General features: G+C 43.9%; 1 protein-coding gene across 3 annotated transcripts in view; it reads left to right on the forward strand.

The window, feature by feature from the left end:
- Window positions 1–21,697, forward strand: part of TXNDC16 (thioredoxin domain containing 16) — a 242,981-nt gene that overhangs the window by 86,348 nt on the left and 134,936 nt on the right. For all 3 annotated transcript variants that reach the window (XM_029598324.1, XM_029598325.1, XM_029598326.1), the window contains exons 7-9: window positions 3,639–3,729; window positions 19,157–19,313; window positions 20,715–20,881. In XM_029598324.1, coding sequence (XP_029454184.1) covers window positions 3,639–3,729; window positions 19,157–19,313; window positions 20,715–20,881 — 415 coding nt within the window. The remainder of the gene's footprint in view (window positions 1–3,638; window positions 3,730–19,156; window positions 19,314–20,714; window positions 20,882–21,697) is intronic.

The following is a 21,697-nucleotide window of genomic DNA, read 5'->3' on the forward strand; positions in this document are numbered from 1 at the left end:
TTCAGGACGCCTCCTTATCAACTGATTTTCACTATGGATGCCTCCCAAAAGGGCTGGGGAGCACACCTAACCACCTTAAAATCTCAAGGGTTATGGTCCCCCAGGGAATCGACACTACACATACATCTCCTCGAACTTCGAGCAATATGGAAAGCACTCCAAACCTTCTCAGCTCAATTAATAGGGAGACGACTCATGATTTATACGGACAATCAAGTCACCGTGTTCTACATAAACAAAGAAGGCGGGTCCGATTCATGGACTCTTTGCCAAGAAGCCCTCCACATACTTCATTGGGCGGAGTCCATGCACACATCCCTCCAGGCAACCTACTTGCCGGGTTTATACAACACCACAGCGGACCGCCTCAGCAGGATTTTCCATCCACACGAATGGATGCTCAATCGAGAAGTGGCAGCAACTCTCTTTCGCGAATGGGGCTACCCCACACTCGACCTGTTTGCGACGGAGGACAATCCCAATTTATCCCAGCAAACTTCATTACATGCTGGATGCGTTTCTCATTCCATGGACAGAGGGTTTCCTCTACGCTTACCCTCCAATTCCGCTGATTTCCGGGACAATTAAAAAATGTATACAAGATGTATCGGACATAATTTTGATAGCTCCAGCGTGGCCAAGACAACTGTGGTATGCCTATCTCCTCTGGCTATCGATAGCCCCCCCTGATTCCTCTGGGGAACCCACCTAGATTTGCTGACACAGGAAGGAGGCGATCTTCTCCACCCATTGCATCACTCCCTTCACCTAACGGCATGGAGATTGAACGGCAAATATTAAGTCACCTTGCACTTCCGTCTCAAGTTGAAGATGTATTTATTGTTTCCAGGAAACCTTCTATCAGACGTAATTATAAAAGTAAATGGCACCGTTATTCACAGTAGTGCACTCATCGAAAAGTTGATCCTTTCTCTGCAAAGGTGGCAGAGATACTTCACTACCTGCACCACCTTTACCAGTCTGGCCTCGCTACTGCATCTGTGTGAGTCCATGTCAGTGCGATTGCTGCATTCTACCTCACGGACAAGGGGCTTCCGATCTCGCCCACCCCCTAGTTTCCAGATTAATGCGTGGGTTGCTACATCTGCATCCGCCAACAATGAAACCTCCAGTTCCATGGGACTTAAACATTGTTCTAGAGCAGTTAATGCTATCTCCCTTCGAACCCTGGACACTTCACACATTAAATATTTGACCTGGAAAACAGTGTTCTTGGTGGCGGTTACATCAGCAAGGAGAGTCATCGAATTACAAGCTCTAGTTCACTACCCTCCATATCTGGAATTCTTCCATGACAAAGTCACCCTTCGACCTCACCCAACCTTCTTACCAAAAGTAGTATCTGCGATCCATTTGGATCAAATGATCACCCTACCAATCTTCAAACCGAAGCCACATCTCCACGACAGAGACCGACAGTTGCATTCACTTGATTGCAAACGAGCTCTGGCTTACTATAAACAGAGATCAGACTCGCAGTCTATACCATCCCAGCTCTTCCTTTCCTTCAATCCTAATGCTCCAGGACTACCAGTCTCCAAGAGAACAATTGCCAACTGGTTATCCCAACGCATCCAATTTTGTTAAACAAACGTTCCTTTAAGTTGGATACTAAACCTCAAGCGCATCAAATTAGAGCCACGGCGGCACTGGTGGCACACCTCAAACGAGTTCCATTAATAGATATTTGCAAGGCTGCAACGTGGTCCACCTTACATACATTCACGTTGCACTAATGCCTACAGCAACAATCCACCTCAGATGCTGCACTGGGTTCAGCAGTCTTGTCCAATCTCCAACACTGATAAGACTGTCTACCATTATAGAGATGGATGTCCTAGACCACCACAAACCAGGGCGAACACCATCTATAGCTTGAGACTCCCATACAGCATGGCTAAATCAGCCTATTATTGACGGGAAAAAGCAAGTTTGCTTACCCTAAACGGTGTTTCCGTAGATAGCAGATGATTTAGCCATGCGTTCCCACCCTCCTCCCTAGATAGTTAAAAAAAAAAAAAAAAAAAAAAAAAGCAATTGCTAATTCATTCCATCTTGAGGAGGAGGAGATGGCTGATTCGCGTGGGAACACACAGTGCAGCTGCACAGAGTTCAAAACTCTGTGACTCACTGAGGGAAGCTCCGCCTACGAGGGTCGCGATGCGCTCCCATACAGAATGGCTAAATCATCTGCTATCTAGGGAAACACCGTTTAAGGTAAGCAAACTTGCTTTTCTGCATCTTCCGATTAATCATCCAATGTGGATTACAGAAATGAGCTATCATAAAATTGTAATACATACAACATAAAAAAAACAAAATACAATCATTTAATAGATATTATGGAAGTAATTTTCAAAGGAGTTAGGTGTGCAAAAGTAGCATGTATAGTAGCAATTTTCAAAAGCCCTTTTCTGTGCATAAAACCTTGGGACAATTCAGCCCTATGAGGCAAATTTTCAAAGGAGTTACATGCGTAAAAGTAGCAGTTTTCAAAAGCCCAATTATGTGCTTAAAACCCAGTTTTATGTATGTAAATCCTTTTGAAAATTACCTCCTAAGGATCTTGGCTGTAACAGACTTATCAAAACATGAACTGGTTGCTCATGCTGTGGAAATCTGCTAACTTTTGCTTTCTCAGCAAGAATAAGTAGTGCTGTCCTGAAGTTGAGAGTAGATATTTGCTTTATTGACATCTGTCAGAGTGACATCACATCTCCAGTGTATGAATTAGGTATCTGCTCCCAGCTTTACAGACTGACTCACCTTGAGGTTCAGATCCCAAGAATTGTGGTTTAATTATCTTTTCTAATACTTTTTCTGTACTTCTTTAATTTTAACTTTCTATGCACTTTTTTTTCTTTGGTTATTGAAGGATTCAAAATGTTATTGGAAGCTTCCTTATTACTGCTTTATTCCTGTTGATGTTTCCAGGGAATTGAAATCTGAGCTAAATTTGAAAGCTAAATATCAAACCCAGCAAAAGTGAACAGAAGCCATTATAGTTCTTCAGACTTGTAGTAAAATTGTCTAGTTTTTGAGTGACCAGTCAACCTAGTACACATTTAAGACCTTTTGAATAGCTGTTATGGATATCATCTATGCTAAATGAAAGACTAACTCCTCTACGGAATCACCTGATGAGTCCGCCTCCGAAACTAAAACACTATACTGTGGATCAGTTAAATGTGAGAAATATGGCAATTTCAATTTTGGCTCACATTCTTTTTATTGGAGGGTATTCATATATGCAGTCCATATATATTTGGAGCATAACTGTCCCTTTTATATTGTATGCTGCTGTTACATAATCATTGCCATCTTTTTAGGAAATTTTTCTAGGTCATAAACAAATTGCCATTTTCTTTCAATATGAATGCACTATAAACATGAGTCAGTTATTCTTTTAAGTGCTATTAAAACAATCCTGGATGTAGCATGGTGACTAGTTCCTTTTCTGCTGCATAAATAAATAAATAATGCTTACAATTTGAGGTAAAACTGTTCCTTGTTATATTTAAATAGAAAATTTGTTTCTGTTATTTCTAGAAATTGAAATACCCTGAGAGGGGAGGTTACTGAAGTTAGATATTACTAATTTGTTTCTTTTCTTTCAGAACATAGAGCAGTAATGGAAGCTGCTTTTGTGTATGGTGCTCAATACCAGTTTGTTTTAACTACAGAAGCTGCTGTTTTGGAAAAGTTGGGGTATGTTATAGTGAAGACCTTATACCCAAACGGGCGGATTTTCAAAGCCCTGCTCGCCGGCGCGCCTATTTTCCATAGGCCTGCCGGCACGCGCAGAACCCCAGGACTCGCGTAAGTCCCGGGGTTTTTTGTCGGGGGCGTGTCGGGGGCGGGGCCGATCAACGCGGCCTTTTGGGGGCGGGACACGGCATTTCGGGGGCGGGCCCGGGGGCATGGTTTCGGCCTGGGGCGGTCCGGGGGCGTGACCACGCCCTCCGGAACCGCCCCCGGGTTGCGTCTCGGCGCGCGTGGATTTACTTCTCCCTCCGGGAGGCGTAAATCCGTAGACAAAGGTGGAGGGGGGTTTAGATAGGGCCGGGGGGGTGGGTTAGGTAGAGGAAGGGAGGGGAAGGTGAGGGGAGGGCAAAAGAGAGTTCCCTCCGAGGCCGCTCAGATTTCGGAGCGGCCTCGGAGGGAACGGAGGCAGGCTGCGCGGCTCGGCGCGCGCCGGCTGCCCAAAATCGGCAGCCTTGCGCGCGCCGATCCTGGATTTTAGAAGATACGCGTGGCTACGCGCGTATCTACTAAAATCCAGCGTACTTTTGTTTGCGACTGGTGCGCCAACAAAAGTATGCGAACGCGCATTTTTTAAAAATCTACCCCTTAATTTATTATGTTTATTAATAACTTCATCACAATTGGAAGAGATAACAAAAGCACCTAGTCTTTTTCAATTTGATCAATAATAATAATAATAATCAGGGTTTAAAAAATATTCTTGAGGGGAAAAATCATTCATCAGATTTTCTCCCTTCCCTACATCATCTCTGTCATAAGAACATAAAAACATAAGAAAATGCCATACTGAGTCAGACCCCAAGGGTCCATCAAGCCCAGCATCCTGCTTCCAACAGTGGCCAATCCAGGCTACAAGAACCTGGCAAGTACCCAAAAACTAAGTCTATTCCATGTTACCATTGCTAATGGCAGTGGCTATTCTCTAGGTGAACTTAATAGCAGGTAATGGACTTCTCCTCCAAGAACTTATCCAACCCTTTTTTAAACACAGCTATACTAACTGCACTAACCACATCCTCTGGCAACAAATTCCAGAGTCCCTTGCAGCTTCTCTATCTTTTCTCGTAAAACCTCTTCTCCTTCCCTCGCTCCAGTGTAATGGGAGCACATCTGCTGCAATTTGTAGTTTCCACTTCTGAAACTCTTGTGTCAGCAAGTTGTAGCAACTTTTTTCCAAGAACAAGCAGGATGACAATCCTCACACACGGGCCCCAGCACGGAAAACTTATGTCAAAGATATAGTTGCGATGACTAAAATGATAAACAGGATGGAACAACTCCTCTATGAGGAAAGACTGAAGAGATTAGGACTGTTCATCTTGGAGAAGAGACGGCTGAGTGGGGATATGAAAGAGGTGTTTAAAATCATGAGAGGTCTAGAATGGTAAATGTGAATCGGTTATTTACTCTTTTGGATAATAGAAGGACCAGGGGGCACTCCATGAAGTTAGCAAGTAGCTCATTTAAAACAAATCAAAGAAAATTCTTTTTTCCCCGAAGATAAGCAGCATGAATTAGCCATGCTGTCTGGGACGTCCTCCGGGTGGCTAGGTGGCGGAGCTCTCTTAGAACACTGAGCCTTTTCAGTATAGTGCGCCTGCGTGGATCTTCCAGCGCTGCCCCGATTTCCTTCAGTCCGTATCCAAGCAAGAGGAAATGGAACAATAACTGTCCGGGGAGGCGGGAGGGTCAGCATGGCTAATTCATCTGCTATCTACGGAAAACACTGTTTATGGTAAGCAAACTTGCTCTTCATTCAGTGCAGGGCAAAGCTGGGGAATTCATTGCCAGAGGATGTAGTTACAGCAATTAGTGTAACTAGGTTTAAAAAAGTTTTGTTTAAGTTCCTAGAGGAAAAATCCATAAAATGCTATTACGGTAATTAATAAGCAATAGTAACTTGGTATTTATCTAATGTTTAGGTACTTGCCAGGTACTTGTGACTTGGATTGGCCACTGTTGGAAACAGGATTCTGGGCTTGATGGACCCTTGGTCTGACCCAGTATGGCATATCTTATGTTCAGGATCAGATGGCATCCACCCCAGAGTTCTAAAAGAGCTTACATATGAAGTCATTAACCTAGTGACCTACTCACTAGTAAGAAATCTGTAACCTATCATTTAAAACAGTCACGATTCCTGAAGACTGGAAGGTGCCAATGGACACCAATTTTTAAAAGAGACTTCAGGGTGATCCGGGAAGCTATAGACCAATGAGCTTGATATCGGTGCTGTGCAAAATGGTACAAGCCATTCTCCCAGGACAAGCAGGATGGTAGTCCTCACATGTGGGTGATGTCATCAGACTGAGCCCTGTCACAGAAAACGTCTGTCAAAGTTTCTAGAACTTTTGACTGGCACACTGAGCATGCCCAGCATGCCATAATCCCTGTAGCCACAGGGGTCTCCCTTCAGTCTCTTTTTTTCCGCGCTGCAGTTAGCCTCTCGGTTAGGAGCTTTGTGAGAATTTTCTCACTACTTTTCCTCACAGAAAACCTCAAAGTTATCTTCATAAAAAAGTTCCCTAATAGGGGTCTCCCATTGCGACACTGTTTCTTAATGCTCAGTGAGTAATTTTCCACCATCTCCGGTCGGATCCTGCTACCCTGTTATCGGTTCCTGCAGGTCATCGACCGTTTCGCTGCCCCTTTTTTCATCATGGTGCTGGGCTTCTGAAAATGTCCAGAGTGCCCGCGCACGATGTCCATTACTAACCCGCACAATGTTTGTGTGCTGTGCCTCGGCCCAGCTCACGATGTACGTTGGTGTCCTAGCTGCGCTCAAATGACCCCGAAGGGCAGGCATGTCCGTTTAGCAAAATGGAGTCTCTTTTCAAAATAAAACTAACTCCATCGACTTCCACACAGTCATCACCGGCAGGAACTTCTTTATCCATCGACAAACATTGCCAGGAGCAGCTAAGGAGCGGTGACCGTCCATCCCTTTCGCCATCTAGGGCATCGGTAGCATCTTGCTTGGTGCCGGAGAAGGACCGGACCGAGCACAGAGGGAAACATTGTCACCGGCACCGACATGAATCCACACCTGGTGCCGACACCGCATCGGCCTTGATGGCTATCGAGCCGGTTGCGAAGAGGGCACGGGGAGAGGAGCCACCATCCTGTTCTGCACCCGAGACCCCTGAGGCGATCCCCACCAATATCGGTGCCGGGTACTGAGCCCCCACAAATTCCTATGGAGGTGCCAGTAGCGCCTAGCCTGCCTCCCCCTGTAGCTGCGTTACCTATACCAGCTTCCAGGGAGGAGCTGGACATCCTTGTCCGCCAGGCAGTCCTCGATGCCTTCCAGAGCCTAAATCTGCCATCGATACCGGTTCCCATACCGGCACTGGAGCCATCGCTGTTTACACCGCTGCTCGACCGCCTTGACACCTTCATCAGTGCCCTTCCGACCCAGCCTGCACCATAGGTACCGAGTCGACCTTCTGATCCTCCGAAGCACCCGATACCCATTCCGGGATCCTCGGAGGACGATGACATGGGCTCTAGTCCTATTCCAGCTCAGTTTCCATCATGCCGGAACCGGTTCCAGGTCCGTCGGGGCTCTTGGGATCGAAGCGCCCACGGTTCCCGTCGATGCCATCGATGCCGTCTAAGTCTCCATTGGTGCCGCTGCATCTTCCATCGAGGCCTCCCTCGATGCCTGCACGTCCTGGAGTATCAGACATTTTCCCTCCCTCGGGGTCTCAACCAGAGCCCCCTTATGATCCATTGGAGGATGTTGACACGGACACTTGCACAAAAGACATATTATCAGAGCCTTCTCCAGAGGAGATGTCCAAAACCATCCCTTTTGACCTGGCCACCGAAGAGGACACCCGTCACAAGACATTAGAAGTCCTTCAATTCGTAGATGCCCCCAAAGAAATTATGGCCATTCCAGTCCATGAAGTGCTCTTGAATCTGCAACATCGCCTATGGGAGCATCCTTGCACTGTCCAACCAGTCAATAGAAAGACAGATGCAACAAATCTGGTTCAACACACTCCAGGTTTTCAGAAACCACAGCTACCTCACCAATCAGTGGTAGTGGAATCTGCCCAGAAGAAGGCCAAGAGATTGCACCCTCATTTTTCAGCTCCCCCTGGGAAGGACCAAAGATTTTTGGATGGTCTAGGTCGGAAAGTCTTTCATGGCTCTATGTTAGTGTCATGCATAGCTGCTTATCAGTTATATATGACACAATACCAGAGGAACCTGTGGAAGCCAGGGGATAGCAGACTCTCTCCCCCAACAGCAACAGGAGAACCTCACTGCTATTCTCCAAAAAGGCCTTGATGCAGGGAAACATGAAGTCAGAGCTGCATATGATTCCTTTGAGATGGCTTCTCGTTTATCAGCGACAGGAATCAGCGCCAGAAGGTGGGTATGGCTTAAGGCCTTTGACTTAAGGCCGGAAGTCCAGAATAAACTCGCTGATCTCCCGTGTACTGGAGATAAATTCTTTGGCGACAAGATACAGGACGCAGTGGCTCAATTAAAAGATCATCACGAGACCCTGCATCAGCTTTCCACAGTCTTTATGGAACCTCCTTCTTCTGCTCGAAAGACCACCAGAAGAGATCCCAGAAGACCCTATTATCGTTCACGCAAGTACAACCCACCGACATCTTGCGTGAGACCAGCCAGACCACCACAAAGGGGACATCCTCGTCAGACCAAGGCATCCAGATCTCAGCCAGCCCCACAAACGGGTCCAGCCTCTGGATTTTGAAACCTATCTATAGAACAGTAGCCACTCTCTGAATCCAAGACCAGACTTGCCTGTAGGAGTTCGGCTACACCACTTTATAACCAACTGGCATCGCATTACAACAGACAAATGGGTAATATCCATCATAACCCATGGATACCATCTAAATTTCCTCATGGTACCCCCGGATTCACCATCCAATCCACTGTGGATTCAAAGGGATCACACAAACCTTCTAGAGTCAGAACTGTCCACCCTACTAAGTGCCAGGGCTGTGGAAGCCGTTCCCCTGACACAGCAGGGCAGAGGGTTCTACTCCCGCTATTTTCTAATGCCAAAGAAATCAGGTGCCTCTGCCCCATCCTAGACCCCTGCAATCTCAACAAATCTTTACAAAAAGAAAAATTCAGGATGGTGTCCCTAGGCACCATGCTTCCCCTTCTACAACAAAGAGACTGGCTCTGTTCTCTGGATCTTCAAGACGCCTATGCACACATTCCCATATACCCACATCACTGCAAATACCTAGGTTTTATAGTGGGGCATCAACATTTTCAATACCAGGTTCTGCCTTTCGGACATGCCTCGGCATCCCGTATATTTACAAAGTGCCTAGCAGTGGCTACGCCCCTCTACGCAAAAACAGTATACACATGTTCCCTTACCTGGACGACTGGCTAATCAAGAGCCAATCCAAGCAAGGAGCTCTCAACACACTGAAGCTCACTATCAATCTGCTACACTCATTGGGGTTTCTCATCAATTACCAGAAATCCCACCTGAATCCATCTCACCTCCTTACCTTTATCAGAGTGGATTTGGATACCACAGTCGCAAAGGCCTTCCTGCCCAACGATCGCGCAGACACAATCTCCAGACTGGCTACATCTGTGCGCACAAAGAAAACAGCTTCAGCTCATCAATTCTTCACGTTACTGGGCCACATGGCTTCCACAGTCACGTCACTCCTATGGCCAGGCTGGCCATGAGAATAACTCAATGGACTTTGAAATCTCAGTGGCTCCAAGCCACTCAACCTCTTTCATCCCAGGTCCATGTAACCCACCAGCTGCGTCTGTCACTTCTCTGGTGAACAAACAAAGCCAACTTGCTGACATGTCTACACTTCCAGCAACCAGTTCCACGAGTAACCTTAACCACGGACGCATCCAACTTGGGTTGGGGAGCTCATGTGAACAACCTTCAAATTCAAGGTACTTGGACACAACTCGAAGCAAAGTTTTAAATCAACTTCCTAGAGCTTCAAGCCATACGTTATGCTCTATATGCGTTCAAGGACTGCCTTTCACACAGGACTGTTCTCATGCAAACAGACAACACACTTGCAATGTGGTACTTGAACAAACGGGGAGGAACAGGCTCTTATCTCCTCTGCCAGGAAGCTGCGCAGATCTGGGCCTGGGCCCTTGCACACTCCATGCATCTCTGGGCCACTTACCTGGCAGGCAGACAGAACGTAGTAGCAGATCGCCTCAGTCGACAGTTGCATACCCATGAGTGGTCTCTGGATCCTGTGGTAACGAGGAGAATCTTCCAGTGTTGGGGTCAACCAACAATCGACCTCTTTGCATCCAATCTGAATCACAAAGTGGACAGATTCTGCTCCCTGCACAGGCAGCAAAACACATTAGCCATGGACGCCTTCGCTCGCCTCTGGAACACAGGCCTCCTATACAACTGTCCCCCGATACCGCTGATAGACAAAACTCTCGTGAAACTACAACAGGACAAAGGGTCAATGATACTCATAGCCCCGTATTGGCCTCAAGTATGGTTTCTGATGCTTCTCAACTTCTCCATACGAGAAGCAATTCCCCTGGGCACAGCGCCCAATCTCATAACTCTGAATCACAGCATGTTACGCCACCCGAACCTTCAGACTTGTATGTTGAAAGCCTGATCCTACAACTGTGAAGAAAGTGGTGAGCAACAGCGGTCGCAGACGGCTGCGACCGCTGTTGCTCACCACTTTCTTCACAGCCTCGACTACATGGGGAAGTCTGGCAACCTCCGCCAGCTGTCAATGGCCTGTCTACCACTCCCAGGCCTCCTTGGGGCGGCACGGATGCCTTCAACCGCCATCTTGCCATTGGAATCCCTTAGGGGCGCGTGTGTACGGGCCAGTCTTAAACATGTCATGGTGGGAACCTCGGGGGTGTCCCCTCCGGATGACATCATTCCTCCTGGACATTTAAGCCGGCTGGCCCTGCCTAATGACGACTTGGCAACGAGATCCCTCTTTGCTGAATCCACCTTGCTTGTTCCAGCTCCTGCTTCCTTGGCGTGAGATGTCCCAGGTACCCGCTCCTCGGGGGCCCTCTCTTTGTCTCTGGCTATCCACTCCTCGGAGGGCCTGACGCTCAGGACTTCTGCCTGCCCTGTTCCCTGGGGCTTCCCTGGAACCATCGCTACTCTTGCCGTGAGTACCCCGCTCTGCGGTCCACTACCATCTCTATTGAGGTCCCTCTTTTGTGTACCCCACTCTGCGGACCAATACCATCTCTACTGAAGATCTTATCGGTGTACCCCGCTCTGTGGACCATTACCAACTATACTGAGGTATCCTCCCTGGGTATCCCCCATTCCACAGACCCGTGACACCTCTGGGTCTGTGCGACTTTACTCTTGTACCCCCCGCTCCGCGGGTAGTGCTGCTCTACCTCTTTAATAAAGACTCTAGACTTTCACTGTGTCTGACGTCAGCTGAGACCTCTCCTCCCAACGGTGAGGTTCACAGGGTTCCTCCCTGTGGGCGGTACCATTTCTCACCTCTGCCCAGGGCCCACACACTCACTAATCCTAAAAAACTGCTCAGTCTTTTCAGCTAAGGTTTCTCAAGTGCTTGTAGCTTCACGAAAGCCTTCCACACGAAAATCCTATCTTTCTAAGTGGAGAAGATTTACCATGTGGTGCACGCAAAAAGGTATCGACCCCTTTTCCTGCCCCACTCCATCTCTGTTAGACTATCTCTGGCACCTTTCAAACTCTGGTCTCCAGACTTCCTCGGTACGGGTACACCTCAGTGCCATCTCAGCGTACCACAAGGCAGTAGGGGATGCTCCGATAACAGCGCAGCCCCTTGAGAGTCAGTTTATGAGAGGCCTTTTACAAATTAAGCCCCCTCTACGTCCACCAGTTACCGAATGGGACCTAAACGTAGTACTTACAAGACTCATGCGTTCCCCGTTGGAGCCTTTGCACTCCTGTGATGTTAAACTCCTTACATGGAAAGTTCTTTTCCTAGTAGCCATTACATTGGCTCGAAGGGTTAGTGAGTTACAAGCACTTGTCACATACTCACCCTATACAAGATTCCTCCATGACTGAGTGGTCCTCCGTACTCACCCTAAATTCTTTCCCAAGGTGATAACGGACTTTCACCTGAATCAGTCTATAGTCTTGCCCACCTTTTTCCCAAGGCCTCACTCTCACCAGGGCGAGAGAGTTCTACACGCCTTGGACTGTAAACGTGCACTTGCATTTTACTTAGACCGCAGTCCATAGGAAATCCACCCAACTCTTTGTTTCTTTTGATAAAAACAAACCAGGAGTTGCAGTAGGCAAACAAATTCTCTCCAACTGGCTTGCAGACTATATCGAATTCTGCTATGAAAAAGCAGGCCTTCCTCTCCAGGGACGAGTGAAGGCACACTCAGTAAGAGCCATGGCAACGTCAGTAGCACACTATCGTTCAGTACCGATTGCTGAGATCTGTAAAGCTGCAACATGGAGCTCTCTTCACACATTTGCAGCACATTACTGCCTGGACAAGGATGGACATCAGGACTCTGCCTTTGGCCAATCCATCTTGAAGAACTTATTTCCAGTGTAATTCCAACTCATTTTTCCCAATAGTACACCAGTTGTTGTGCCTGTTGCACAAGTTGTATGCTGTTGGTCCATATAAATATGAGTCAGCCTGTAGCTTGCTAATCACCCACATGTGAGGACTACCATCCTGCTTGTCCTGGGAGAAAGCAGAGTTGCTTACCTGTAACAGGTGTTCTCCCAGGACAGCAGTATGTTAGTCCTTACGAAACCCACATGTCACCCCGCGGAGTTGGGTCCAAATCCGTTTTATTATTTTATTTTTTTGCTCGCACCTTTTGCTACAAACAAGACTGAAGGGAGACCCCTGTGGCTACAGGGATTATGGCATGCTGGGCATGCTCAGTGTGCCAATCAAAAGTTCTAGAAACTTTGACAGAAGTTTTCCGTGACAGGGCTCCGTCTGATGATGTCACCCACATGATGAGGACTACATCCTGCTGTCCTGGGAGAACACCTGTTACAGGTAAGCAACTCTGCTTTCTTAAAAACTAAATCACTGGCCATATAGATAAACATGAAATTTTACCAGTCTTTTAATATTTGTTGTAGGTATAAATAAACATGTAGATATAGGAGAGCCAGTTGATATAGTATATTTGGATTTTCAGAAGGCTTTTGACAAAGTTCCCCATAAGTTTCCCTCAGGAAATTATAAAGTCGTGGGGTAGGAGGCAGTGTTCTATTGTGCATTGGTATCTGATTAAAAGGCCGGAAACAGAGGATTAGACTAAATAGTCAGTTTTCCAAATGGAGAAAAGTAATTAGTGGAATACCACATAGATCAGTACTGGGATCTGTGTTATTTAACATATTCATAAATGATCTGAAAAAGAGAATGACTAGCGAGATGATCAAATTTGCAGATGACACAAAATTATTCAAAGTTGTTACAGCAGCAGCATATTGGAGGATTTGCAGAAGGACCTTGTGAGACTAGGAGACAGGGCAACTGAATGGCAGATTAAATTTAATGTGGAAAAGTGCAAAGTGATGCATATAGGGAAAAATATTCCCAACTACAGATACATAATGCTGGGTTACATATTGGGAATCACTATCCAGGAAAAGGACCTTGGAGGCCTTTGTGGACAATATGTTGAAATCCATTGCTCAGTGTTCGAGGGCAGTCAAAAAAGCAAATAGAATGTTAGGGATGATCCGAAAAGAAATCTTTTTTGCCATCGTCTGCCCTGCGCTGTCGGCGCTGACCCGCTGGGGTCCTGGGCTCCAACACTCATCAGCTTCCAGCACTCATCCTACTTGTCTCCAGCACGCATCTAACTTCATCCAGCATTCATCAGACCAGCCTTCTTCACTCATCCTTCCAGTCTCCTACACTCATCTTACCTGTCTCCAGCACGCATCTAACATCATCCAGCATTCATCAGAACAGCCTCCTGCATTCATCTAACTTCACCCAGCACTCATCCTCCAGCCTCCTGCACTCTTCCAACCAGCCTCCAATAATCATCCTTCCAGTCTCCAGCACTCATCTAACTCCATCCAACATTCATCAGACCAGCCTCCTGCATTCATCTAACTTCATCCAACACGCGTCCTACCAGCCTCCTGCACTCATCCAACCAGGCTCCACCACTCATCTAACTTTCATCCAACATTCACCCCAAGAAATTAAGACTTATCTTTCTAACAACCAGTTCTCCGGTTACATTAAGCCATAATGCCTCTTACTCTCCCAATACCAATCCTCCAGCATAGGACCATCTTCTCAGGAAATCCTTCCATGATCTCACGTCCACACACCTACAAATCCCTCATTCCCATCATGATTTCCCCTATCACACAAATTCTAGGCCTAGCTCTATTTTCCCTGATTCTATTCAACGCCCAATCTCTCACCAAGAAAACGCTAATACTCAATGACCTTGTGCTGAACGCAAATCCGGACTTTTGCGCCATAAAAGAAACATGGCTTAAACATACGGACACTGCACTAATAAATCAACTTCCAACACAAGCCTACGATTTTTTCTCCATTCCCCGACAGAAAAAAAGGGGCGGGGGTATTCTCCTAGCAGCCAAAAAAGATCTGAGACTCTCACAACATCCAATTAAATCACCCGCTAAAATTGAAACAGGCCTTTTCAAATCAGACCATCTGCAAATCCTTCTAGTCTATGCCCCCCCAGGCCTTCTAGAATCTGACGCCTCACCCATTCTGGAATTAACAGCATCACACTTAAATCTGGAGTCCCCAACCATAATCCTTGGAGATTTTAACTTACATGTCGATGATCCCATTCTCTCAACCAACTGCAAAACATTCTTAACCGCCATGTCTGCCATGGGATTCAAGCAGATAATCAACAAACCCACCCATAGAGCGGGTCATACCTTGGATCTCATTTTTGTGAATTCAGGCACCTCACACTCAGCACAACCTGTCTGCAAACCAGTCCCCTGGTCAGACCATGCATTAATCTCCACCACCATGTCACTAGCACAAACGAGCAAAAAACACTTCCCTCAACCACAATTTACTTACAGGAAATCTTGCTCCTCCGATGACCTCCACAAATACCTAGTCTCAGAACTCCCTCTCATAGACGTCTCAACTCCTAATTCAGCCATTCACTCCTGGTCCAATATAACAGAAATGGCAGCTAACAAACTCTGTCCACTGGCTACAAAAAAAATCAAACACAACTCGTCCAAAAAACAACCATGGTTTAACGAAGAACTTCAAAAACTCAAACATTCTCTTCGACAGAAAGAAAGCAAATGGCGTAAAGCACCATCTTCGACCATCCTCTCCAATTACAAAATCGACCTCCACCAATACAAGAGCTACACATTAAAAACAAAAAGGGATTTCTATGCTCATAAGATCCATCACCTTATCTTCGGCTCAAAAGCCCTATTTGCTTACGTATCCAATTTATCACAAATCAATGCACCTGACATTCCACTCAACCAAGCACAAACAAAAGCTGATGAGTTGGCCCTCTTCTTCAGCAATAAAATCTCTAACCTTCTTACTCAGCTGAAGACTAATACCTCTGCGTCATCCAGCACATATTTCCACCCCAACAAAGACATTTCTCTCCAATCATTCGAACCCACCACAATCTCAGAGATCCAATCAGTACTGAAGAAAATGAAACCCTCGTCACATCCATTTGACCATATCCCGACTAAACTGCTTCTTCTAATCCCAGACACCATCGCCAAAGCTTTGGCAGACATCATCAACTGTTCTCTATCCCAAGGGATCTATCCAGAGGACCTTAAAATAGCATCCATCAAACCGCTCCTAAAAAAACCAAACTTAGACCCTAAAGATCCTACCAACTTTCGTCCAATCTCCAATCTCCCTTTCATAGCCAAGGTAATGGAAAAATTAGTTAACACCAAATTATCGGACTACCTCGAAGACCACAAAATCCTGTTCCCTACTCAATATGGCTTCCGAAAATCATTAAGTACTGAATCACTTCTCATATCCCTGACAGATTACCTCATCATGGGCCTCGATAAAGGTCATGCCTACTTACTGATCTTCCTGGACCTCTCGGCAGCTTTCGATACGGTTAACCACTCCATCCTCCTAAATCAGTTAGCTAACATCGGCATAACAGGCACGGCACTGGCCTGGTTCAAAACATTCCATAGGAACAGAGGCTACAAGTTCAAAATACACAACAAAGAATCTCAGCGTTATCCTTCATCTCTAGGAGTTCCGCAGGGCTCCTCCCTCTCACCCACGCTCTTTAACATGTACCTTCTCCCTCTCTGCCAGTTGTTAACCAAACTGAACCTAAAACACTTTCTATACGCCGATGATGTCCAGATCGTCATTCCCCTTAAAGAATCCTTCACAAAAACTCTAGAATTCTGGGAAAAGTGCCTTCTAGAAATCAACAGCCTCCTCTCCAGTCTTAACTTAATCCTAAACTCTTCAAAGAGCGAACTCCTTCTCATATCCCTGGAAAACAGTAACATCACTACAAATCCACCAGCCAACTTTCAAACATCTCAAGTAAGAGACCTAGGAGCTATCATTGATAATCGGCTAAACCTAAAATCATTTATTAACCAAACTACCAAGGACTGCTTTCATAAACTTCATGTCCTAAAAAGAATAAAACCACTTTTCCACTTGCACGACTTCAGAACAGTCCTGCAAGCAATAATCTTCTCTAAGTTAGATTATTGCAACTCTATATTATTAGGTGTACCCTCATCTCACACTAAACCTCTTCAGACGGTTCAAAACACGGCAGCCAGAATATTGACAAACACAAGGAGAAGAGATCACATATCTCCAATTCTCAAAGACCTACATTGGCTGCCAATTCACTCTAGAATCATATATGAGTCCATTACCTCTATCTACAAAGCTATCCATCAACACTCTCTGCTTAACCTGCAAATCCCATTCAGAAAACATACCTCCTGCAGACCCATCAGAGAGTCCTATAGAGAATCTCTACAGGTACCACACCCCAAAACCTCTCAGCATATAACTTTCATAGACAGGGCATTCTCCACAGCAGGACCACCTCTATGGAACTCCATTCCACCGGATCTGCGACAGGAACCCTGCCTTCCAACTTTCAGGAAAAGACTCAAAACATGGTTATTTAAGAAAGCCTTTCCAGACCCCATCTGAACCTTAACTCACTTTCAGACCTTACCTTAAAATGATAATCTATATCATTGCGAAACTCCATTACTTAGTAAATACCTTAAATCTGTCAATTTGTTCTTTCTGTTAACTTCCTATCTACTTTTCACTGCTCCCAGTTGTGTTTTTCCCTGTTTTATTGTAACTGCAACGTTTTTGATCCACACCTGTTAATGTTCTTATTGTATCTTACACCCCTTGCTATTTGTAAACCGGCATGATGTGATACCTTTCGCGAATGCCGGTATAGAAAAAAACACAAATAAATAAATAAATAAATGGAGAATAAAACAGAAATTATCATATTGCACCTCGAATATTGTGTGCAGTTCTGGTCGCCCCAATTCAAGAAAGACATAGTAGAACTAGAAAAGGTATAGAAGAGAGCAACAAAAATGATAAAGGGAATGGAACATCTCTCCTATGATGAGAGACTATGCAGGCTAGGGTTCTTCATCTTGGAAAAGAGATTGCTGAGAGAAAATATGATAGAAATGTATAAAATCATGAGTAGGGTGTAACAGATAAATAAATGGCAGTTATTTACCCTTTCAAATAATACTAAACTAAGGGGACACTCCATGAAGTTAACAACTCGAAGATTCAAAGCAGATTGTAGAAAGTACTTTTTCACTCAGCGCATTATCAAACTGTGGAATCTGTTGAACATATAAGAACATAAGATTTGCCGTACTGGGTCAGACCAAGGGTCCATCAAGCCCAGTATCCTGTTTCCAGCAGTAGCCAATGCAGGTCACAGGAATCTGGCAGGATCCCAAAGGGTAGATAGATTCCAAGTTGCTTATCTCAAGAATAAGTAGTGGATATCTGCAGCTCCACCTTAATAATGGTTTATGGACTTCCTCCAGAAACTTGTCCAAACCATTTTAAATGCAGCTACACTAATAGCTTTCACCACATCCTCTGGCAACGAATTCCAGAGCTTAATTATGCATTGAGTAAAAAAAAAAATGTTCTCATTAATTTTAAATGTATTATGTAGCAACTTCATTGTCTGTCCTGTGGTCTTTGTACTTTTTGAAAGAAAAATCAACTGATTATCGTTTACTTATTCCATTCCACTCATTATTTTATAGTTTTCTATCATATTTCCACTTAGCCTTCTCTCTTCCAAGCTGAAAAGTCCTAACCTCTATAGCCTTTTCTCATAGGGGAATCGTTCCATTCCCTTTATCATTTTGGTCACCCTCTCTGTACCTTTTCTAATTCTGCTATATCTTTTTTGAGATGTGGTTACCAGAATTGCACACAATACATGGAGCGATACAGAGGCATTATGATATTCTCTGTTTTATTCTCCGTTCTTTCCTTATAATCTCTAGCATTCAATTTGCTTTCTTGGCTGCTGCTGCTGCACACTGAGGAGAATATTTCAACATATTAACAATGATGCTTAGATCCTTTTTCTGAATGGTGACTCCTAATATAGAATCTTGCTTTGTTTAGGTATAATCTGGGTTACTCTCCTCTAAATGCTTCAAGGCAACTAGCATAGTGGGGTTTAAAAGATGTTTGGACAAGTTCCTAGAGGAACAGTCCATATCACATTATTAGCCAAACTAAACAAAGCTATAGCTATCCCTGGCAGTAAGTTACAAGAATTAGGTCTATTTTAAGGGATTGGCCAGGTACTTGCAACCTGGATTGGCCACTATCGGAGACAGGATGTTGGGCTCGATGGACCTTGGTCTGACCCATTTTGGCATTTCTTATGTTCTTATGAATGAAGGTCCAGTTCTGTTTGAGCTGAAAGCATGAAGAGCAAAAGTAAACAGTCTCTTTACTCCCCCCAAAAACTGTTATTGATACATTAACTTCTAGACACATGAATATTTTTCCACACTCGGATAACTCAACTTTTTAGCAAAGCCTGAACATAGTAAATAAGGTTTTGATAATCTCTGCATTTCTTATAATGAAGATGGTTGTCTCTTTAGTTTGAAATTCTCAGCTGTCATTCTTTGAGTCCACCAACTGGTCAGATTTTCAGTATACTTAATTTAGTATAATCAGATCTGTGATAGATTAGTTTCCTAAGTATGTCCTCATGCAGAAAAGTTGAAGAATAATTGGAATTATCTCACCAACCACTTGATTGTCAGTTGCAAATTATCTTCTTTTTAATTTCTTTATAGCATTAAAGAATCCAGTATGTTTTCTGCCAGACTCTTTTTCTGTCACTGTAAAATGGTTACAGATATGAGCCAACAATGTAGAAGAACAATACTGGAGCCACCATTGACAACACTGAACATTCATAGATATTTTAAACTAATGGAGGCACCACTTGTGGTAAGTATAAGAGTATTTTTCCAAGATTGATTTATACAGGACTTGAAGAAATAATTTATTTCTATTTTAACAATAAACTAAAATATTGAACCAGTACAGGCCATGCATTTGTTTGTCTTTATTTTAAACCAAAAATTACAAAGCTCAAAAAAAGGTCCTCTCTTAAACTTATCAAAATCCAATAACAGAGGACACTGTATTTTTCTTTATGTACACCGATGTCCGGTATCTCTTATTAGGCTCCACCCTATGTTGGTGATAGCCTTATTAGTAAGAATACCATTTTTAATTTTTTCTTTTATTATTTTATATTTGAATGCAGTTTTTTAAATATATCTTATTTGCCATCCATTAATGATATCCCTCAACCGAAAGCGTTTAAAAATATGCTTATCTTTATAAAGTTAGCTCTCTCTTTCACGTTCACCATCTATCGCCTTCATTAGCATTCTTTTATACTTATTAAATATAGCTAAGTATAAAAGAATGCTAATGAAGGCGTGGAGCCTAATAAGAGATACCAGACATTGGTGTACATAAAGAAAAATGCAGTGCCCTCTGTTTGTTGGATTTTGATGTCTTTATTTTAAGCCTGAATTTCCATTTTAATGGGTTTCGTATAAAATAACAGCCATGATATTATATGTATTCACATGTGTGTTTTAAAGGGCTGATAAATTAGATCAGGGTTGAGCACTGGATGTAGCATTACCCATTGGCTGTTTCTTACACAGAATCTTTAGAGTCCTCGTTCTTTACAACTTTCTTTAGTTAATCTGATCTATAGCCACCTACTTTATTCTTATCAGCCATGGCCTTGTCGTCTGTTTTGACTAGATTGTAAGCTGCAAGGAATAGGGAGAATAATAATACTTGAATGCCAATAAGGCTTTGATGGTAAAATTATATGTTCTTATGCTGTCTTGCATAAGAAGCTCATAAATAAACTGAGCAGCCTAGGAGTGGACACTAAGATGGATGACTGGGTTACCAGCTGAAGGTAGTGGTAAATGAAATTTACTTCAGAGAAACAAGACTTATCTCAGAAGTCAGTCCTGTGGCTGGTTCTGTTAAATATGTTTAGAAGTGATATTAGAAAGAAATTAGTGGGAAAGGGATCCCACCTTTGCCTTCAAGAGTGAACTGTTCATTGCTAAGTGGGCTGAGACTGGCAACTCATTTCACATAGATTCATTAATAACTAATGGATGGTACTAACTTTCAGTCTTTGTCTACTTGTGCTAAATTTGATCCAATGACCTAGTAGTAATAGACTCATTCAATGCTAATCTACTGAACCATTCAGTCTGTCTCCCCCACCCTCATACCAGAGATATCTACTCCTGTATTCTGCTGGTATTTTCACTTGTATAACTTTATTAATTTTGCATTATTCTTTAGGCAGAAGTTGCTGGAAATCCAGAAAAGTTTTCAACTGTTCACCTACAGCTTGGTTTACCATTGGTGTTTATTCTGAGTCAGAAAGAGACCTATGAGCTAGATAAAAGAACTGCTGATCATGTTGCATGGCAGCTTCTGGGAAAAGCAGGACTTGCAATACTGTTAAGGTACTTAAGAAAAAACATTCTTCATTAATATTTCAGATGTTAACATAATAAGCCTAGCTACATTAAGATAGGGCTTGTCTTGTGAAAATATAGGAAATATATCATATATTTCTCAGAGGACAAGCAGGATAACAGTCTTGACATGTGCATGACATTTTACCAATGGAACCTGGCCCAGACCTTGTATGTCAGAGTTTCTAGAACTTTGACAGTGCCTCACTGGGCGTGCCCAACATTCCATTATAGCATTTATCCATGTAGGGGGACCTTTCAGTATTTATTTATTTATTTCCAAACTTTTCTATACTGCACATACAGAAAAAAATGATCAGAGCAGTTTACAACATAATAAATACAATAAAAAATCAGAAACAATTTAAAAACACACAGTACAGACCCAAAGGATATAAAAACTAAACAGAGCAACCAGGTCTATTACAGTCTTGGAAAAAGCCATGCCTTAACTTTTTTTCTAAATACAAGTAATTAGTCTCCAACCTAATGTCCAGTGGTGCTGAGTTCCAGATCACAGGCCTATACACTGAAAACATCCTGTTTTGAAACATCACCTTTTTAATCTCTGTAACCCCAGGCACTAAAAACAGAGGGCCATTTGCAGATCATAAATTATGGCTTGGAATATACCGCTGTACTTATTTGCATAAATAACCAGCGCCCTCATCCCAGGTCACCTTATACATCAGTATCTTCTGTTCTGCTGAGCCCATCAGTCATCAGTCAGTTCCTCACTCTCTTGCTCGGGCTGTGCTTTTTTCAGAAAAAATTTGCAGGTTCATTCATTGCAGGGTCCTACAG

The sequence above is a fragment of the Rhinatrema bivittatum genome, chromosome 4 (assembly GCF_901001135.1).
Source record: "Rhinatrema bivittatum chromosome 4, aRhiBiv1.1, whole genome shotgun sequence".
NCBI classification, from domain to species: Eukaryota; Metazoa; Chordata; class Amphibia; order Gymnophiona; family Rhinatrematidae; genus Rhinatrema; species Rhinatrema bivittatum.